Below are 21584 nucleotides of genomic sequence, written 5' to 3'. Positions count from 1 at the left end.
GGGTTCAACCGGAGTCCCTGCGGCCACCGCTACCGCCACCACCACCGCCGCCCGGCCCCCGCCCCTTCCCCGTCCTTCCGCTAGCAGCCAGGCCCAGGCGGCCCGGTGGCCATGGCCTTGGCTTGACAGAACCTCCCAGGCGGCTGGGAGCGTGTGGCCGGCAGGGTAAGCGGCGGCAGAGGTGGCGGGCGGGAGCCAGCGTGGAGGTCAGGCGACTCCTAACGCGCGTCCCCTTCTTCCCCCTTCTCCCTTCCCCTCCCCCTCCCCGTTACAGGTCAGCCGAACCCCGCGGGGACCCCCGAGGGACCCAGAGACCCCGCCCCAGCGACAGCGAGCGAGTGCGCGCCCGAGCGCACGGCGGGGCCCCCGAGGCCTCGGGCCGGCTCGGCAGGCAGCGGCGCCGGCAGGAAGCAGGGACCCCGGGCCCCTTTGTGTGTGTGTGTGTGTGTGTGTGTGTGTGTGTGTGCGTGCGCGCGCGCAGGGCGGGGGGAGGGGTGGCGGGCAGCCCCCGGCCGCCAGGCCCCCGCCCCTTCCCGCGTGGGGGTGCGCCGCGGCTCCCCCCAGCCGTCGCTCGGCCGCTCGCCGGCGCGCCCTCGTCCCCACGCCCCCCGGGCCGCCTTGGGTTCCTATAGGAAGGGCATCAGCATCCCATCTCCACCCACCCGCCACTTGGCTCTTTTCCCCTCCCCCTCCTGGAACTTCCTCCTCGTCCCCGGCTGGGCCCTCCGCCTCTCTCCGCACTCTCCTCCCCAGTTCGCACATTTCCGCCCACCTTCCGCCTGGCCTTGCCGCAGCGCAGCTAGCGGGGTGTTATTTTTTTTTCCCCCCCTTTGGGTAGGAGTTGGTGAAGGTGAGACTCATGAGGGAATACAAGGTAGTGGTGTTAGGGAGCGGAGGGGTTGGCAAATCTGCCCTCACCGTGCAGTTTGTCACCGGGACTTTCATTGAGAAATATGACCCCACCATTGAAGATTTCTACCGCAAAGAGATCGAAGTGGACTCTTCCCCGTCAGTCCTGGAAATTCTGGACACCGCAGGAACCGAGCAGTTTGCCTCCATGAGAGATCTGTACATCAAGAACGGCCAAGGTTTCATCCTGGTGTACAGTTTGGTTAATCAACAGTCTTTTCAGGTAATCAAACCAAGTCTTGTAATTTTTTTGAAGGGGGTGTGGTAATCCTACACGTACTTCTGATTTGCTTGAGCTGTGCGCGTTAATGAGTGTGTTTGGCTTTTGAAAGTTTGGCATGGTATTGGAAAAGCCCTGGATTGTTTCTGTAGAGAGTGCTAAAGTAACAGACATCGACAAATATTTTAAAGTTATTTTTAAGGAAAAGAAAAGGGAAAACGAACTAGGTCAGTCTGAGTATTTTTAGCCCTACGGTACAACCTGAAGTTGCTTATTCACTTCAACAAGTGTCGATTAACGTGTTCACAAAACCTTTCGTAGATAATCTCAAGTGTGGAGCACGGTGGAAGAAATTGTTTGAAGTCCATTCTCTCGTACCCATAGCTAAAACCTGTGTGCCTGCTTTTCCTTCCCCCTGCTCTCCTAGCTCCTAAGTTCCTCAGCTTGAATACTAAATCTCAGTGATGCAAAATGCATGCTAGTCCCGCTTTCTTGGCATTTTTTCTTGGGGGAATGCAGCTGAAAGGGGAAGTTGCTGCTCTAAAAGACTAGTACCTAGGACTCATAACCCACAGAAAGCAAGGATGACTCTTCTTCTCTCCTGTCGAGCCATATCGTTTCTTCCATCGTAGCCTATACTTACAGAAAATATGTGGGACTGGGAACGCAGATTTCTTAGCCCAGTGGGGTAGCCAACCTGGATCTGGTCCAGTTGCTTCAGAAAATCCCTCCATCCTTCACTGGGGAACAGACTGAAGTTAACGTTATTTTAAGAGATGCACTAATTGTTGCTATTTATTCCTTGAAAATAAATGACCTTATATTGACCCGTTATATTGACCTCCATTGATTTAGGAAACGGATTTTTTTTTCTGCATTTAAAGGTATGCACTTAATGTTGCTTACTTAAGAAATATGAAGTGCCTTAGCCGGAGTAATGTGCTAGTTTCACATTCTTTGGGAGTTGAAGTTAAAGTGCTATGTATGAATTTTTCTGGTAACCTTATAAAACAACTTCAAGAACTTCTTTGTAAAGAGTATAAGTTCTGGGCAAATGACTCCAAAGAACATTTTAGGTAGACTCACATTCCAAACAAAAGTAGCATAAAAGCATTTCCCCAGAAAGTGCTAAGGGTATTAAGATTTGACGGGTATTTTCTTTCTAAGGGTTCCTCGAAAGATTTGTTTTTCTATCAGCAGACTCTCCTGGTCTTTTCAAAGATGTTTCATAACATTTCCACTGTATCCTCTTCTGCTATAGACATAAATATGGAGTATGGAACTGTGGCATTATTTCAGCAGAGACTCAGATTCCTTTGAGGCAAAAGTTGGTCTTCTTAGGTAAACTTGTTCCATAAGGAAACCCAGCAAAGCAGCTTAACAATTCAGAGAAGATTGACCTGTGTGTGAATGTTTTGTTTACTATAATTAGTCAAATATATACTTATATATAAGGCAACTCCTTTTAAGTTACAGAACACAAAAAATAGGCAATGCTGGCTAACCCTTTATTATTCTTTTATCAAAACCATTCTCTGCGGAAATTGATGTTAATGCTGTGATCTGTAGTAATGAACCACAATTACTCGCATGCAATATATGTGTGAACAAATCAGGGGGAAGCAAACATGGAAGAAGACATGTCTGACTTCTCACCCAGACTCCGGATGCTTTGGCCTTCTTGGGCTGAGTTCACTGTTACTACAGTTGTTTGCTATTACAAGGCTAAGTAAGCACTTAATAACCAATGTAAAATGAGATATTTATGTATATGAATCTTAAAACTGGGTTTCTAAGCATCTAGTGGTGTCTGTCTCTCTGTTTCTTTCTGTCTCTCTCTCTCCCTCTCCTTCCCTCTCCCTCTCTCCTTCTCCCCTTGTCTTTGAAACACTTTCCCTTAAGCTCTCTTGTTAAATGACTAGGAGTTACATCTGCTGCAGTCCTGTGCTGGGATAACAGGTGATACCAGGAATGATGACAACCAGGCTGGTGTAGGGAGCTGGCCAAACATGTGTATGTTCATATTTGGGGACATGATTCTTTAATCAAAGTAGACTGAAGGTGGGGGTGGGGTTAGAAGAGTTTTAAGGTTGGTGCACAACTTAAGTTTTATATTCCTGATGCAAAAGGCCCAGCTAGTGCCATTGCAAACCATCTAGTTCTCATGTCACCAGGGGAAAATGCTACTGTTGTCTTTATTTCAGGATGTGACTTTAGCTTTGTGGAGTCACCAAGGAGTGATTTTTCTGATTCTGAAAGGTGTCAGCTGTGGTTATGTGAAAGTCTAATTTTGTTCTTTCCCTTTGTGATGGTTTCACTAGGATATCAAGCCAATGAGAGATCAGATTGTGAGAGTGAAGAGATACGAGAAAGTCCCACTGATCCTAGTGGGAAACAAAGTGGATCTGGAACCAGAAAGAGAGGTTATGTCTTCCGAAGGCAGAGCTCTGGCTCAGGAATGGGGCTGCCCTTTCATGGAAACATCAGCAAAAAGTAAATCAATGGTGGATGAACTTTTTGCTGAGATCGTCAGGCAAATGAACTATTCATCCCTGCCCGAGAAACAAGATCAGTGTTGTACAACTTGTGTTGTCCAGTAAAAAAGAAAACCTCAAACATGGCCATACCGAGCAGGTTAGTGGTGGAAGTATGGACCAAGGGCTCTTTTGGTCTTGATCAAGTATACAATTAAAAAGCTGGTTGATGGTAATACACTCATACATTTGATACCATCTTAAATTTCTGTATTTTTAAAATAACATTTTTTTCTCAGCATAAAACCATCTCAATTCAATACAGAAAAGTTTTTAATATACAGATAAGCAGAACAAAGGTAAGAAATTGTGTGTATTGCCATTGATGAGACTTACATTTTAAAGGAGCGACTTTGTAGTTTTTCTTCTTGGCCTTACATGATAACATTTGGAGGGATGATTCAATCCATAGTACATCTTTCCCCTGGTTAGCCCTCTTAGTGTCCAAGATGCACAGGCGAGCATTCAATAATAATTTTACAAGATGAATGATTTTCTGGTACGGTTTAGTATTTTTATATTCTGGGCAAGAGAGCCACTATAATTGAAACCACCAATTTTCTAATCATTCAAGTATTTGATTTAACAGAATGATGATTTAATCAAGTTCATCCGTACCTTGCACTCAGGGAACTGAAGCGACCTGTGGTAATAACAAAGTACCTTCACTTCCTTCTGAATATCTGATGAAGTGAAAATCTGTTTAACTCCTCTGGGATGTGTCTGAAGGCACTATCCTGAGCACAGAGATCATTAATGCTTGGCTTAATAAATAATGGAATTAAGAACAACCACGAGCCTTCACACTTACATCAAATGATTGTATGTTTTTTAAATGAGCTTTCAGAAAAATAAGGGTATGTAAAACTTTGAGCTATTAAGCATTTAACATGAGATTATTGTATGCATATCTTGATCTTTTCAGCTGGAATGTAATCCGATAATAGTCTCAGAGACTAACACTTAGCTAATAATATAAACAACCGATACTGTGGAAGAGTAAGAAAACCACAGTGAATGCTAGAGTAGAACAACAGTATGAAAGTGGCCTCTCTGAGCCAGGGCTGACCTCCAGACTAGAAGCAGCTTTGCAAATGGCAACAGGCATTTCAGATCATAGACATGATTCCTAACCAAGGGCCTGGCTTTATTTGTGCTGCCTAGAGAAAGGACTCAGGGTCCCTAATTTATCTTTTTAGTCAAGGACTCTTGTCAGGTAGTGTCATCTTTGAAAAGGAAGGATGACAACAGTGCTTTATTCAAAATGGTTTTCTTGTCATCCTTTACCATCCGAAAACATTGATGAAACCTCATTTATTCTGTCTACCTACATCTGTTGTTTTATAAAGCCAATGGTGGGACTGTAGTTTAGCTTATATATTGCTGATAGTTTCACCCATGCAGTGTAGTTTTTGAGGTGGGAACAGGCTTATGTGATATGTAGATGACAATTGAGTCCTACATTCTTGATCCCATAATCTGTCTTTTAAATCATAAACCAACTTCAGGTTTGAACAAGTTCTGTATGCTGATAGTATCTTTACCATTAAGTTCTGCTTCTCTCACACTGATAATTGAGCAGATGACATAAATATATGTACTTTGAGTTTTATCATCCTTATACAAATTAACCAAATTCCATAAAATGTTTCTTCCTGACATTAATATAGGAAAGGAGGGTAAAAGCAAAATTAGTCTCATATCCATAGTCAGATTTTACTCCTGTTGGGAAGTGGATCATTTCTACAGCTTTTTAAAAATAGTCTTCATTATAAATGATGTCTTGAGTTTGTTTCTTCTTGTGTACTCTCATGATCTCAGTTTTTCCATTACTTACAGGATATATGTATACATGGGATGGATTAAATATATCAAGACAACTGTGTTCATGCTTCTTGTTGATTAACATACTATACTTAGATGTTTTTAATGCCAGAAATTACATATTTTGTTAGGTGACTGTAGAATGTGTAGCTTTCTGCTTGATATTTTTGTTGTTGTTCTTGTAAGGCAAGCATCAGGCTGAAGGTGTAGCACCTGAAATAAAATAATCAGTCAGATTTCTGAAGGATCTTTTAGAATAGTGTGCACCATATACAGATTTTTTTTCTAACCCTGAATCAGATAGAAGTGATAGGTATGTGGGTCTGTAACCTGAGGCTAGTGGAGTTTGTGCTCATCCTTCCTCACTGTCACCTGAACAAGTATGTGATAGATTGTGAGTCTCGATGAGTCATGGAGCCCTGAAGGCTGTCAGTCCCAGATCTAAACTGACGATCAAACTTCCACTAGTAAAGGTGACTTGAGAAGGTTTTGTCTGACGTCTGAGAAAAGGACTTTGTATGAAGTTAGAAATAATAGAACTTAAGACAGAAAGACCATGGTTGCTGCTGATCAGTGGCTGTGTTTAACTGAGGGGGACATTTATTAGTGTTCTGAGAATGGCTTCTGAGAATTCCTCACGTTTCTTTCCTAACACTCTTTAATTTGGGTCACCACTCTGTTGCCCAACACCTGCTTCAGGGCTTGGCTTGGGATTGTTTCTTCCCCTTTTACCCTCCCACTGGCAGTCATTTTACTGTAAATTAGGAAGTGTGGCAGATTTTTTAGAGCCAGCCACTATCCTGATTTCCTTGAGTTTGTTTCTTTTTGTGTACTCTCATGATCTCAGTTTTTCCATTACTTACAGGAAATATGTATACATGGGATGGATTAAATATATCAAGACAACTGTGTTCATGCTTCTTGTTGATTAACATACTAAACTTAGATGTTATTAATGCCAGAAATTATATATTTTGTTAGGTGACTTTGTAGAACATGTAGCAGCACGTGACCAGAAGTGGCTTCTTTCTTGCAAGGGCTTTATAGAACTGTGACTGGGCAGCCATAGTTTCATAAAAATCTAGCTCTGTGTTCTTCCCCTTGTTTTAGTCCCCAAGTCAGTAGCTCCTATGTCTGGTGGCTGTTATTTCAATCAACAGTGTACTGTTTGAGTGTAATGTTATTGAGAAGAATGGCTGTTTCCTTAATAACCAACTCTAAAAGAAGAAGATCAGAGCAGTGTGGGGATTGAGAGGAAGGAAAGAGCAGAAATTATCAGTACTCTGGGCTTTTGTTGTTGAGAGCTGTCCCCTGTTTAGGACTACAAATGTTGAACAACATATGTGGTAGCTACCCAGTAGGTCTGATATTATGTTCCAGTCCTCCAATTTTGACAAAATATACTATCTCTGGAGATGGACAGAAGTCGCCATGGGCATGGGGTTGGAATGGCCTCTGGTTAAGAACCAGTGCATTTAAGTAGCCTGGGAACAGTGGGTAGCATCTGAGTCAAGCCTTGAAACATGAGTGGGGTGCAGGAGTAGGGAAGGTCAGGGAGTTGTTTTTGTTTTTGTTTTTTTTCTAAACAGAAGGAATTTGAAGATGAGTAATAATAAAACTGTTAAATGTTCTATCCATTTCCCCAAAAGAAGGAAGATATGCATTAAAGTTATCCCTTATGTGATAATTGGGTCTAACCTTTTCATGAGTGGAGTTTTTAAAAATGATGTTTGAGGCAGTCCTATGTGTCAGTCCAGTATTAATGAATGTTACAAGGGAAAAAATTTACAAAAGAGAGAATGATGTCCTTTGCTGTGGCCTGAAGGTCTGTAAATTTTTCTAATGCTTTCCTCAGCATGTTATGGATAGAATAGGTTCTCCCAAGTAGAGTAAATGGTTCATAAGGGTGCCAAACACCAGGAAGCAAAATGAAAGAACAAAGATCATTATTTATGTCAGCCCCAGTTCATTATATATGTCAGCCTGAAGAAAAAGGAGAGGTTCTTGATTCAAGACGAGGACGTCATTTCACGTGGCAGCAGAATGCCCGGGATGGTAACAAAGGCTCCTGGAAGGCTAAGACATCTATGCGTGGCATTTTATTCTCACTAGACTTACTATTTCTTAGATGGAGTAGGATGGATTAGAATTTTCAAGGTTCTTTTTTTTTTAAAAAAAATACAAATGTGAACCAATAACAGTTTCTTACTCTTTTTTCCTGTTTTTTCCCCACTAAATATGATAGTTCAGCAAATGTGCAATGAAAATCCTCAAAATTAAATCACATTATGTACCATAAAATGCTGGCATTTTCATATCCAAGTTAAACAGTACTGTGTGAGTGGAAGCCTGGGGTGGATGTCTGTTGCAGAAAGTGTAGTGCCCTTAGGTACATCTGTCTTTCGTCCTGCCTTATTAGTATGCACTTTAAGTGGAGAGACAGTCCCCTATTTATCCTGTGTGCCAGAGAGGAGAGGAGGATGTGACCTAGGCAGAAGCATGCTTTGGAGTGGAGGACCTGAGGGTCTATCGCAGACCTGGAGTGAGAGTGATGGACAGCTGCTTGTGTTTCCTACCACCCTTGATTCTTACCAGCCCTTCTCTGACTCCCACAAGGTTGTCAGTTTGACACTTCAGGGTAAATTGGGGCACCAATTAGACCTGCACTGGGTGTGGATGTGTCTCAGTAGAAAGACTCCCTCTGAGTATCTTTTCTCTCTTTAATAGCTTCCTCCAACCTCAAGATTAGGCTTTTATTGTAGAATGCAATGCATGTGAGATGATCAGTTTTACTCCATTACCTCTCTGGCTTAGAATGAACCATCAGTAGAATTAACAAAAATTGCATCATGGAGTTGGAGACCTGCCACTGAGGAAGCATCCTAGTCTCCCTACTGGAACAGTTCTCCTCCTGGGATTGCTTCTCAGTGGACTTGGACAAGGCAGAAGATAATGTAACTAAGAAAAATTGAAGTTCTGACAGTTGTTGGAAAATGTATCCAATCAAAACCATATGCACAAATGCCTTGGATTAGCCACAGTATCAGGACTATCAGTTTCAGAAAGTACAACTTTCAGTTGTGGGAAACAGTGTTTTGCTTGGTCTGATTCAAAGTTAGCAATTAGAATCACATCGTTGGCCACACACTAGTACCGTGTCACTGGACATGGTGACAGTATTTGAGATGTTAGAATTAAATTCATCATATTAAACACTTGACAGTCTAGCTCTAAGCTGTGTAAGAAAAATGTAAGTCCTTCCCTTTGCCTCTGGGTTCACCATGTACATTGAGCATGTTTGTTTCCCTTCCAGAATGGTTCTACCTCCATTCAAGACATCTCTGACATGGGTTCATCTTTTGCTCTCTGTGTTTAATGGGAGAGAATGAGTACTTTGAATGATTTAGTCATCCTATTCCAGTGCCTTTAATAAGCTTCATACACATTAGGGTAAGAAATGAAGCAAAATAGGTAACAGCACCACCAACGAAATACCTCTTCACATAGCAGGGCGTCAGTACCACTAATACTTAGCTCAGGTATGGAAATGTCAAGTAAAAATATAAGGAGAATTTCATCTTTTAGCAATGTTCCTTGCTTAAATCTCCAGAATCTCATCTGTTTGAAACTAGAAAAAAAGAGAAAGAAAGAAAAAAAAAGTAACCGGTTGCACATCTATATTTGCTAAAAAGATAAAAATTATGGTAGTGTTAAAAATTATAAAAGCTATTAACTCTAAAAAGACATTCACAAACTGCTAAGCCCCTCACAGTTCTTTGTTAACTTCCCAGGCATTCTGCTGCCTCATGAAATGCTGTGTTTTGTCCTTAGCGAAGCAGCTCCCATTTTCTGCAGGCTGACATAAATACTGACCTTTGTTCTTTCAGGTCTGGGTTTGGTACTTTGGTGCACCAGCTGACTCTACTTGGGAGATCCATTTTCATTTACTGAGGGAAAGTTTGAACTATTGTTTCTTTCTAATTTTTAGTCTCATAATTTTGTTAGAAAAATATTAAAAACCAAATACTTGAGTGCAAATGTGAGTAGAAGCCTCCAGAATTAAGATTTGTTGGCTGGCTGACAGTGTAAGAAAGTAGTACCTTATGACGTGCATGGCAGGAAAGCAGCAGGTCCCAGCTTTGCAGCAAGCATGTCTCAGTGTGGTAGCCAGAGAAGGAAAATTTGCTCAGCTGACTGCCTGCCTTTAAGGATTCTCCAGTGGTTTTCTCTCAAATGAATAAGGGTGTAAAGAAACTGAACATTTTGCTATCACTGGAAAGCAAAGACATGTACAGGTTCCATCTTGAATATTGCTAATATGAGACACTGTCCTTTTCACTTAGTGAAAGAAATTGCTTCAGGATTCATTGCTGCAGAGAATAATAATTTATTGCTGTCTTAAAAAGTGACCCTTATTATTTTGTTTAAAAGTATGCTCAATGTTAATATTGTTGAATGTGAATCAGAATTTACTGGTGTACCATCTTCAGGCATGTGGATAGAGGAAATGGTACTCAGAGCTTTTGGGTAAAAAGTGATGGATATGTAAGTTTTATTTAATATAGAATGTGATTAATAAGCTGGTTTGTAGTATGTAAGTACTTTATCATTTTAATGTTACAGTAAGCCATCACATTTTATAAATTCAATAGGATGTTATAGTCATATCTGAAAAATTCAAGCTCTTGTATATTTATTTTGGAAATTACTAATTAGAATTTATAGCATGCTGTTTAAAATTAATTGGGGGAAGTCTAATATAAGTTAGTGAAAATTCTAGTATTATAGATACTAATAATGAAATACTGTTTTGGTTTAAAGGGTATATACATTCAAAGCTTGAAAAGTCCCTATGTATGGAGTGTCCTTAGTGTGAATATTAAAGAATTGATAATATGATCCCAGTGGCCTAAAAATCAATAAGTAAGAAAATGAAAGCAATTTCTGACATTATATACTCATTTATGAAGTACTTTCATACACTGTCTTATATAATAGAGATAACAAGTCAGTGAGGGAATCATTTTTCTTGCTATTTTAATGATAAAGAAACTGGACTTGTTCAACCTTAATCTAATACTTAGCTTTCCACATTAAGATTTAGTTTTAACTAGACAAAGCTTTTATGATAGTTTTTAAAGAGGAAGATTTTTTTGTGATATGTTTAGGTGGCAGGATTTCAATAATGATGTGTGGGAAGTTCTTTCGGAGTAATCATGGCTATGCTGCAGCTAATGAGAACACATTCTCTCAGGCTCTTTGAACACTAATACAAGTATAGCTGTCAAATGAAATTAAAATGACATGTTTATAGACATTGCTAGAGCCTGTTGAGATCTTAGACTGACTTCACTTGGCACTCTTTCATAGTTGCTTTTCTTTAGTTTCTGGCTTTATGATAACATTTTTTATCTTCTACATTAAATGACAAACACAATTTCATTTCTCTAGAAGCCAATTTGTGACTCAGCACAGCTGAAGGGCATAATGTTTGTCTGAATGATAGATTTTTCTCCTCCATTATTAGATGGAAGGCAGAAATCTGTCGGCTGTAAGGATAGAAACTGAGGCATCTATAACAGGAGACTTTCTTGTGATTGCAAGGGTGCCCATAAAAAAAAAGCAGATTAGCATAGGGCATGTGCAGTGTCTACTCTTTAAATAATTCTGCATTCCCCCAAAACTAAGCTCTGAAAAACATAGTATACTAACAAGGTAACTCATAATGACCATTGAAGACTACCACCATTTCCAGTTATCACAGGAACATATCCAGTTCAAAGTGAAGCACCATTTGCCCCAACGTCTGCATCATAAGATCATTTCAATCAGTATGAATGTTTTTAATATCACATATGTGTAAATGGGAAGTGTCATAGTATTATAGCACAAGTAGTAAGAGAGGCACAGTGTATTCTTTCTTGTTCAGCCTTACCACAGTTCTGCTTTTGGTGACTTTTCTGGACCTGTGCAGTACATTACTTTGTTAAACTGATGGAGAGAACACAGTGAAACTCCACCAAGATCCTATGATCACACACTAGTGACCTGCAGTATGCATCCATCCATTCATCCATCCATCTATTATCTGTCTGTCTGTCTATATATCCATATATCCATCATCTATCTATTTATATCCATCTATCAATCCATCTATCTATCTATCTATCCATCCATCCATCCATGTGTGTGTATATATGTGTGTATATATATATGCATATATATGTATATGTATTCATATATATATGCATACCTTTGGGTTTGTTGTTGTAAGGGTTATTTCTTAATGTTCTACTGTATATTTCTAGGTTTTCATGAAATGTCTTTGATCTTCCTTGCAGATTAAAAACTCAGAGGAAATTTGCACAGATGCTGCTTTGGAGAACTTTACAACCTGGGTTGCAGAACTGAGCCTTGGTAAACCTGTCTCTATCACAGCATGTTGCCATACATCTAATGAAGTGCATAAGGTCTTTGGCCTTCAAGATCCATGGACCTTAACAGTAATGCTTAGCACGTTTACCATACATTTAAAATCTGTTCTTTATCAATCCATCCTTTTATAGCTTTTTAAGTTCTTATTGATGGCTAATAGGAAAGGGTTAATTTTAATGTTAGTTGATTTCGTTAATCAGTTTCTCAACTTGTATTTATTACTCAAACTCAGTATTACCTACTCAATGCCTTTTAAAAGAAAGATATAATGGAGAAAAAATTGAGCCTTAAACAAATGGTTACTTCTGTATATTACCTCGTACCAATGCTTCATCCTATTTGTAAAATCTTTCTCCTTTAAATGGTTGGTTAATACTTTGAGACTTTGTTTACGTGTGGCAGTGTTGTAAAAAGAAACTAAAGATCACATTTTACCTGTATCGATGGAATATCCCTTTTCTTCAAGTGCAGTTTTTGTAATTAACGAGTTGTGAACGTTACAGGTGATATTGGAGATTGACTGTACAGCATTTACTTGAAGTTGAAGAGTTAAGTATTTGATTCCATTAGGCCTTCACATGTGTTAATCTCATTTACAGCATTAAATTGCACCAGTAACATTTTTCTTTCTGTGAAGTTCTAAACTTAGTTATGACCTACTTAGCAATGCCTTTGAAAAGGGATATTGTGTCCATGGTAAATTAATTGTATACCTAAACAGAGATAGCTCAACTTTGCCCGTCAGGCTTGTCATTAACATCTGGTAGACTTCTGCACATGTTAAACTGAATTCAGATAAAACCATGTACAATTTCTAGTTCTTAATATTTGTCTTTCTGAATAATAGTTTAAAGCAATATTTGTTAATGTTTTCTTGCACTATCACAACTGCTTTTCAGTTATTTTTCAAGAAGCATGTTCGTAGTAGAGACAGATCTGCCTAACAGGAGGGAAAGTAGCGCCAAGTCTCTGACTGGCTGTGTTTTATTTTTGCAAATGTGCTTTCTAATAGCCATTGCCTTCCATGTTGTTTACCTAATCAGCACATTTTGTCTGAATACTTGAACATTTTACCAATAACGCAGGTATAGAAAAAGAAAAAAAAATACTTACAGTGAGTAATCTTTTTGTTCCGTTTTAACATCATGATGACGAATCCTTTTTCTAGCAATTATTTTTCAATTGTGAAAGTTTGACAGTATTTTGTTTTGGGGTTTTATTTGTGTGCTTTTAATTTGCAGAAGTTAGTAACTGCAGCTCACCTACTGCACCAAAGTTCTCGATTTTAGGAGCCCAGCTTTAGTCATTTGAACATGCTTCTAAATAAAACAAAACCAAAACTATGCTTTTGATCTATAATAATAGCTCAATAACTTTGTCAAAAAAAAACTCTATTATATGCAGTGATGGTTTGTGGAAGGGTGTGGCAAGTTTAAATTTGTATTGTGTGTGGTGTTCAAATAAAGTGAAATCTACATTCATGTGACTTATTGGTCAGCATGGCCATTAATTAATGAGTAGAAAATGATTAAACTTTGATTTCCTTTTTTTAAATCGTGTTGCATTTGATTCCTGATCAGATTCCCTCAAAGCAAACTCGTGTTCTTACATTTGGGGTTTGATGGTGAGAGGCAACTGAAACGTTTGTTCCTTATTTACAAACTGGGTGAAATTAATACTTAATTTGTGTTTGCACTTTAAAACCAAATACTCCTTTCAGAGTAGCTTAAGTGGTTGTGACTCATCATTATTAGCCCTGTGAAATTCTAAAGGAATCAAATAATTCATGATGGCTTCAAATTTCTGCAGATTGATTTTTATACAGTTTTTTTCCTATGGCTATCCTTCTGTCCTTCCCTTCTTCGCCTTCTGTCACCTCTCTCTCTATCACAGTGTTCATTGTCATTGACCTCAGCAGCAAATTTCACTCGAATTCACTTAGGATCACAGGAATCGGGGAAAGGGGTTTGAAAGGTGGTTTCTCCAGCACATTTTAAGAAAAGGGACCAAAAGTTATTTTAGCTTCCTCAATAGATTGCATGTTGCTTATTAGGATAAGAAATGAATATTAAATGCAATATATGTCTTGTCTTTATTATGGCATCTGTTTAGGAGTTGTTCAAATCACTGCAGTAGGGCTCTGCAAATAAAATCATGTAACCTATTATGATGGATCTAATGTACTGTAACTTTATCAGTGAACAGTAAAATCTCAAATAACAAGTACAAACATTGAACAATTACCTATGAAGATTTGTAAAAGTAAATTTTTTCCAATAGATTTCATTCTTGTCATTTTGTAAGACGACCCTGCAGTCCACCTGTTTGTAACTTTTTTAATAAAATAGATATCTGTATTATGGAGGCTTGTCTCTTTAATTATTTAATTATTGGCATATTGCATCTTGTTCTAGATTTGCTAACTTGAATTTTTAAGCAGGAAGTCATTAAACACATGATTACATATTATAGTACATAAACAGAAATTAAAGATTCATTCACTTGATTCCTTAGTTGCTATTTTGACATTGTATGGGGAATACTAAAATATGCTCTAAATTAAAATGCTTAATCGATTGGACTAACTCAGAAATGAATACTAATTAGTTTAAAATGCATATAACTTAGTCCATATGCAGAAAATGGCCAAAATGCAAATTTGTTGACTAGAAACTGTATATTAATAATTTTGCACAACATTAAGTAGTATAATTAAATGCTGATATATCAAATTAAGAAAATTCAAACAAATTATCATTTTGCTTTTGGGGTGGTGATTTGGTTTTGGTTTAATGCTTTGACTTGAATTTTGAGCCTTGTACCCGCTGGTTACCACATTGTCTTATCCATTTGAAGGTTTTGCTAGTTGGTTAATTCATTGTCCAGCCTAGTACTTTTAACTTGAACTGAGTAGGTGTTTTAACCTTACATCTTAAACTTAAGATCAGCTTTTTAAAATGGACAGGCCTGTGTACTCCATTTGGAAGAAATTACAGATGTGTATTCCTGTGTCACAACATACAGGAAGTATCTTGTTTACTACTGTTAATCTCCAGTCTTGTGTTGGGGTCCAGCCATCCCATATATGATGTATTAGATATGGTCCTGCAGTCTTTGAGGGTTGTCCAACTTTTCTCTGCCCAAAGCAATAGAACCCCTTCATTCAGTAAGGTCCACATTTCTAACCTTAGTAACAGAAAGATGATGGGATGGTACAAGAAAAACCTAAGAAAAAGTAGCCAGATGAGCCAGAACTAGCATCAGGTATCAGAAGGGGACTATATCTCAGGTCACCTTTACCTCCTCCATAAGGTTCTGAGACATTCTTACCTAAGAAGATTTCATCTAATATGTATGTTCTTTTGAGATAGAATTTATTAGGGGGCAGATGTAAAGCTATAACATTTAGGATTTAGGACAGTTTTCCATTTAGAGTTGATAAAACTAAGGAAAAATCAAATACCCACAAACCTGATTCTTTTGAGCACAAATTCATCATTGGATAGAATCAAACAGGTACTATTAAAATTATAAATCTTGTGGGGTCTAGAGAGATGTATCAGCAGTTAAAGGGTACTTAACTGGGGGAAGAAATCAGTCCGAGGATAGCCTACACCCTCTTCTATTGTTTGTAGGCCCCAGAAGTCTGCATGCATTCAGGCAAGCATTCACATACATTAAAGTTTTGTTTTTCTTTTTTAAAGAAACTTTGAGGAAGCAAGGTGAATAAAAAAAGAAATGGCAGTTTTAACTCTGTGACAGTCCATGTGCAATAAAGTACTATGGGTCTTATTTAATGTGTATATGATACTGCTAAGAGTTTATGTAAGACACAAGCTATTTTCATTATAGCTATTTTTCATTGGAAAGGCAATGTCTTAAATCAAGGATTTGGCAGCCTTTGACTGCCAGGCAGAATCCAGCGCCGTTAGTGCCAAAAGAACTGAAGTTTGATTTAGCAACTGAATCCAGAATCCATAACAAAGCTCAGCTGCAACCCCCACCCCTAGTTTGTGCTTCAAGTTACAGTTTGCATGGAGAATCAGAAGTGTAGCTGATCCCAGTCACATTCTCCTTCTTCAGGAAAGAGCCCCACTTCCATGATTTTCACATACTTGTAAATAGCCCGGGTTACCCTGCTCAGAAATCCCATTGTTTCTACCTTTGAATTTTAATTTAAGCTGTTTCCTTGGAGTGTGAGCTCTGGAGACTTTGACTAAGTCACAGGTTTATCCTTGGCACTTATTCCTAGTTGGTCATGAATATCCAATAAATGTTTTACAAATATGTGTGTACATAGGTGTTTGCCCCTTAGGATTCCCCTCACAGTGCCCATACCTTACCAGTTGAGTGTAACAGGAAATGGTTTTTCTTCATCTTTGGTAGTGCTGGATTTTTTGTTTTGGGTTCTGTTTCTAATTGTGATTTTAAAATCACTGCCAAGGTAATAGAATAGCATAAGTAAGTAAAGTTAGGCACTATATGAATGTATTGAAAAGCCTGAGGTCCATGATCAACTCCTCTGATTCAAGGGTCAAAATTATAATCAGTGGATTTTAGGCACCACAGAATGAGATAAATGTCTGACATTGTAAATCTGGCTATGAACCCATTGTTAGAGAGCTCACAGGCCCCATGGGGACCCTACTACTATATTCTTATACATTATAATAATATCTATTATTCTGCTAAATAAATGGGCATACTATCAAACTTCCTTCCAAAGTTGTATCTGTCCACTGTGGATGAGTGAGCTCTCAGACCTCGAGACATTTCTTTGTGCAGTGGATAGTGGTTCGCATAGAAATGTGCAAACTGGTCAAAGTGCAGAAAATGAGGATCAGTGGAGTGCTCAGCCACAAATGGGACTTTATATCACCACTTCTCCTCGAGCCTCAGGAACCATCCCAGAAGACAGGGTGGACAAAATACCAAGATCAGAGGTGAGGATTAGAGTCAAAATCTGCCATTAAGTCACTCTAGTATGGAGTGGAAGAGAAAGGTCACAGCTACCTCTCCTAAGGAGCTCTTGACAGTTTATGACTTCTGGAGAAGGGAAAGTAAGTTTTGGTTAAGGGTACGGATCTTTGTAGGTTGACCAATCTCTAGTGGTTGGCCCTACACTCGTGATTATGTGGTCCGCACAAATTGGCATTGATGGGTTTTATTTAAGGTGGTAGAGAGGTACCAGAGTGGTAGGTATAGATCAGGAAGGGGTTGGAGGTGTGAATGGGGAGTAAATGGTACTTGGGGTCAAAATACATTGTAGGAAATTCTCAGTTGTTTCTTGAAAAATGTATAATCGTGAAAGCATCTGTTGCCCATCCTTGGGGTTCCTTTCCAAGAAATCCCAAAGACTCTCTGCGCCTGACTTGCACTCAGTTCTTAGGCAAGACTGAGAAAAAGGTTCACATTGAGAGCTGCAAACTGTCAAATGCTTCCCTTTTAATGTGGCAACAATTTCCACTTTCCCTCTAACATAAAACAATTCCCCACCTAGACAGCTCCAGTCAGCTCCTCTGCCTCTCCTTTGTCCCTGTCTCCATGTTCTCCTTGTGTTTGCCAACGAGCTTGACCTTCATTTAACTGAGCAACTCAGCATACCCTCGCCACCCAGCCCTCCCTCTTCTCTATGAATCAGTTGAATGAGTAATGTAGCTTCTGGAAGCAAGATTTGTTTTTCTTTTGCCCAGTGCAGGCCCTAACTAACACTCCATCCCCAATTCCTTTCACAGTGATAGTTTTTGAAAGTTTGATGCTCACCGTTTGTCCTTCAAGCAGCCTGTGGCTGTCCTGGGAACATGAGTATAGGTTCTCATATTAGTGATCTGTGCAGTCTGTCATCCAAGCAGTTCAGATGCTCCAGAAAGTCCTCCAGGAACTGCATCCCGAGCTTCTAGGTACCTCTTACTCATGCAGTAAACACGGCAGAATGTCCCGGGTTTGGTTTAAAGCCCCTGCAGGCTGTTAGAATGTTTAAAAGTTGGGGTTGGGGGTGTGTGTGGTGGGAGAACATAAGCTCATGTTAAATTTTTCTCAGGTCCTAAAAGTCGGCAGATGTAATTATATTATTATCTCGAAAAATAAATTTTAAAAAATATTTGAGGTTGAAATTGTAAATGTCCTCTTCACATGAAGGACTAATGAGAAACACTAATGGAATACCTAGTAACGGAAGGAATTCATAATCATGATTCTGAGCAAAATCACGTGGGCACTTGATTTTTTTTTTAAAGGTGATCTGATGTGAATTCCATGGATGAGAAATAGAAATACCCCTGAGAGTTTGAACCCTTTATAGGAGGAAAGTACAGTTCCCGGTTGTCTTTCTTTTGGACAGGCTGGCTCTTTTTAGAAAAAAGAAAACCCAACTTTAAGTATTGAAAGAGCAGTCCCTAACATATCTCTAAGCATGTTTTTAGTACTTTGTTCCAGTCCAAAAACATACAGAAGTCACAGGGAAGGCATTTAAAATGCATACTGGTCTCTATAGTCTAGTTGTTGGTCAGTTGGTTCTAAATATGTGCTTGAATCTCTCTGGTGGCTGGAGCCCAGCCATTGCCTACTCCTAAGCCACAGATCTTTAAAATCTTCAGCTGGGTAAAGATAACAGTTACCTTCACCTAGGAATGGAAACCTGTCCCAGAAAAGTCATTTGTTTGTTACCGTGGAGTTGCTGAGTGTAGACTTGAGCTATTTTAGACAAACACGGACCTCTAAGTTCAGTGCCTTGGTTTACCATTCATTGAGCTTCAAAGGATGTGCGAAACATGGTGGTATAAGTTGAGTTTAGGGCTGGAGAGGTGGCTCAGCGGTTAAGAACACTGACTGCTCTTCTGAAGGTCCTGAGTTCAAATCCCAGCAACCACATGGTGGCTCACAACCATCCATAATGAGATCTGACACCCTCTTCGGGTGTGTCTGAAGACAGCTACAGTGTGCTCACATACTCACATATCATAAATAAATAAATCTTAAAAAAATAAGTTGAGTTTAAACGGTATATGATCTGGATGTATATTCTGATAGAGCTTGCATTCAAGCCTGGAGACGGGCTTCCAAACAACTGTCATAGTTAGACAATGTGATGTACCAGATTCCAGGGACTTCAGGGAAAGGATTTGATTTCCTTGTGTGTGTGTGTGTGTGTGTGTGTGTGTGTGTGTGTGTGTGTGTGTGTGTGTAGGCGGGGGAGAATGTGAGCAAAGATGCCCTGAGAGTCCCTGGAAGGCTTGGGGGAACGACAGTGAGTAGATAACACTCTCACTGCAAAGGGCAACAGGCTAGAAGAGGAGGCTACAAGGCTTCAACAATCTGGACTAGAGCCTGCTCCAATCCACTAGACAGCATAGAGCAAGTACTTTTAACTGGACACCATCAGAGAAGATGGTGGTGATACACTGAGGTGGCCTGAGTCAGGGACTCAAGTCCCAATTTTGCCCCTATCTCTTTGTCCGGCTTAGCTCTCTTTCATGTCTCTGGAATCCAGCTTTCATATTTCAGCATGGCTTGTCCATCTCAGCTCACCTCCATGACTTCTCTCAGGACCAAAGCCTGGGTGGCATCTTTGCTACTTCTCCTGCCCTCACATAAGTATTCCTGTATCAGGCAATGCCCTCTCCCCAGCTGCTTTCCTGTAGAGGACTTTTGGCTAGCACACAATGAGTACATAACTACGTTATTTCCTATTTACCTGAGCACATCTCAGTCAGGTCCACAAGACCGTCAGCTTCTCTGAGACAAGAAAGGGATCCTTTTTTAAAATACCAAGCGCGGCATTAGATACAGACTTAATGATTCAGTAAGTACTGAATGATTAAATATATTTCAGATGGAGACCTCACAGAACCCGGTGTAATTGTTGATGGTGGCATGAAGTGACGTGTTAGTTTCTTTGTTGTGACAGAACAGCTTAAAGGAGGAAACACTTGTTTCCTCATGATGGGGAGGCAGGCAGTGGGCGTGGCAGACATGTGCTCACACTGGGTCCACATGAGAAAGTAGGGATAGGGCGGCGCAAAGACTCAGTTCCATTTCTCTTTTCCATGCAGTTGGACACAAGCTCCTAGGATAGTGCTCCCTGTATTCAGGGTGGCTCCTCCCTGCTTAATTTAAGCTCTTTGAAAATGCCCCTGTAGACATACCCTCCCAGGTGTGTTTCCGTGGTGAATTTAATCAAGCTGATGATACTTGCCATCCCAGGGTTGAAGGAGAAAGCTGTGGCTTTTAGTCTGGACATTGACCCTAGATTGTTTTGTTTCTATGGAGGTACCTCTCTGCTTCTTTTGAAAAAGGGTGGGTAGAGGGTCTCGTCATGGAGTCCAGGTTGGCTATGAACCCTACATCCTTCTCTCTCAGCTAAACCAACACTGGAATTTAAGCTGTGAGCCACCTCTCACACCCCTTCACCTGCAAGCACCCTTGCTTTCCCTCTTGATATGTTGTAATTCTTTCTGTGAGGCAACCAGACTAATCTTTTACAAATGTAAATACAACTCTGGCCTGATTTTCCCAGGTCAAGAGCTCCCTGGAGACTGCTTGCTTATCAGTATCAAATTTGGTTCAAACTTCCTGGCAGGATCTGTCCCCTGATGACTTGTCCGTTTTCCACCCCTCTACCCTTGATGCCCTCCCTGTCCCCTCCAACCACAAATGACTTTATAGCTTCTTGAATACTTGCTCTCTGTCCTCAAAGTCCTTTCCCCTTCTTTGCTGGTCTCTTACTTAGACACTGAATTTAATTGCCTAGCTGCCTTTGATACACTGTAGCGCTATGTCTCATGGAATAGCAACTTCTAGGAGTAAGCACAGGATTAAAATCAACTAGCAGACAATAGTACCGAACAAGGAAGCTACTGGCCTAGGTAGGAGTAAGGGTGTGTGTTGTAATTTTAACCTAGGGCATGTTGAACTCTTGACAGGTGGGGAGGTCTATGGTCCTCTTCAGGCACAAGCTTCTGACTTCCATCTCTCCATGGATTGACACTCTTAAAGCAGAGCCAACCACTATTTTCAGTCCAGCCAGATAGCTGTCAGTCTCCCAGTACCCATCCATGCAAATCTAGCTGCACATGGCAGTGCACACTAACAGTTCCAGACAATTAGATGGCTGAGACAGAAAGCGCTTGAACAAAGGACAGCGCAGACACTGTCTGAAACAGCAACGATAGCAACTATGCAAATGCACACCCGATGGAGAAAAGAAAGTCAGCCAAGCTAAATTTCTAGTCTCTGACTGGAAATATAGACTGCACTAGGGCAAAATAGACTGGTTTTTCTCTATCACCCTGAAGTGCAGCAGTTGTAGCTCAAGGGAATTGAAGCTAGTAGAGGCTTCCTCATCCCTGCAACCCATATAGCAAAAGGGGATGAATTCCAGTCCTCCTCACCCCCTGCCCAACCCAAGCAAATCTCTATGTGCCTTAATCTGGTCCCAAGCAAAGGAATACTCTATCTTTTCCTTTAGGTGTGTATGTCAAAGAAGAACTGCCTTTTACTGTTAGAAACAGAGTTAACAACTTCTGTTTTCTATGAAGTCTTTCTTGGGAGCATTAGAAACAAATATATCCATTCCTCCATTCCCTTCAGCAAATCTATTTCATATATATATATATATATATATATATATATATATATATATATATATATATATATTCCACGTT

General features: G+C 40.0%; 1 protein-coding gene across 1 annotated transcript; it reads left to right on the top strand.

The window, feature by feature from the left end:
* Window positions 1–595: 595 nt before the first annotated feature.
* On the top strand, window positions 596–14663 carry Rap2c (RAP2C, member of RAS oncogene family). The gene is made up of 3 exons (XM_021188110.2): window positions 596–1132; window positions 3451–3763; window positions 11829–14663. Exons 1-2 carry the CDS (start codon window positions 860–862, stop codon window positions 3727–3729), a joined length of 552 nt encoding a protein of 183 aa, XP_021043769.1. The 5' UTR covers window positions 596–859; the 3' UTR covers window positions 3730–3763; window positions 11829–14663.
* The last annotated feature ends 6921 nt before the right edge of the window (window positions 14664–21584 follow it).

This window comes from Mus pahari, chromosome X (genome assembly GCF_900095145.1).
Source record: "Mus pahari chromosome X, PAHARI_EIJ_v1.1, whole genome shotgun sequence".
NCBI lineage: Eukaryota > Metazoa > Chordata > Mammalia > Rodentia > Muridae > Mus > Mus pahari.
Note: the sequence above shows the minus strand (reverse complement) of the source record. Positions and strands in the feature narration are given on the sequence as shown.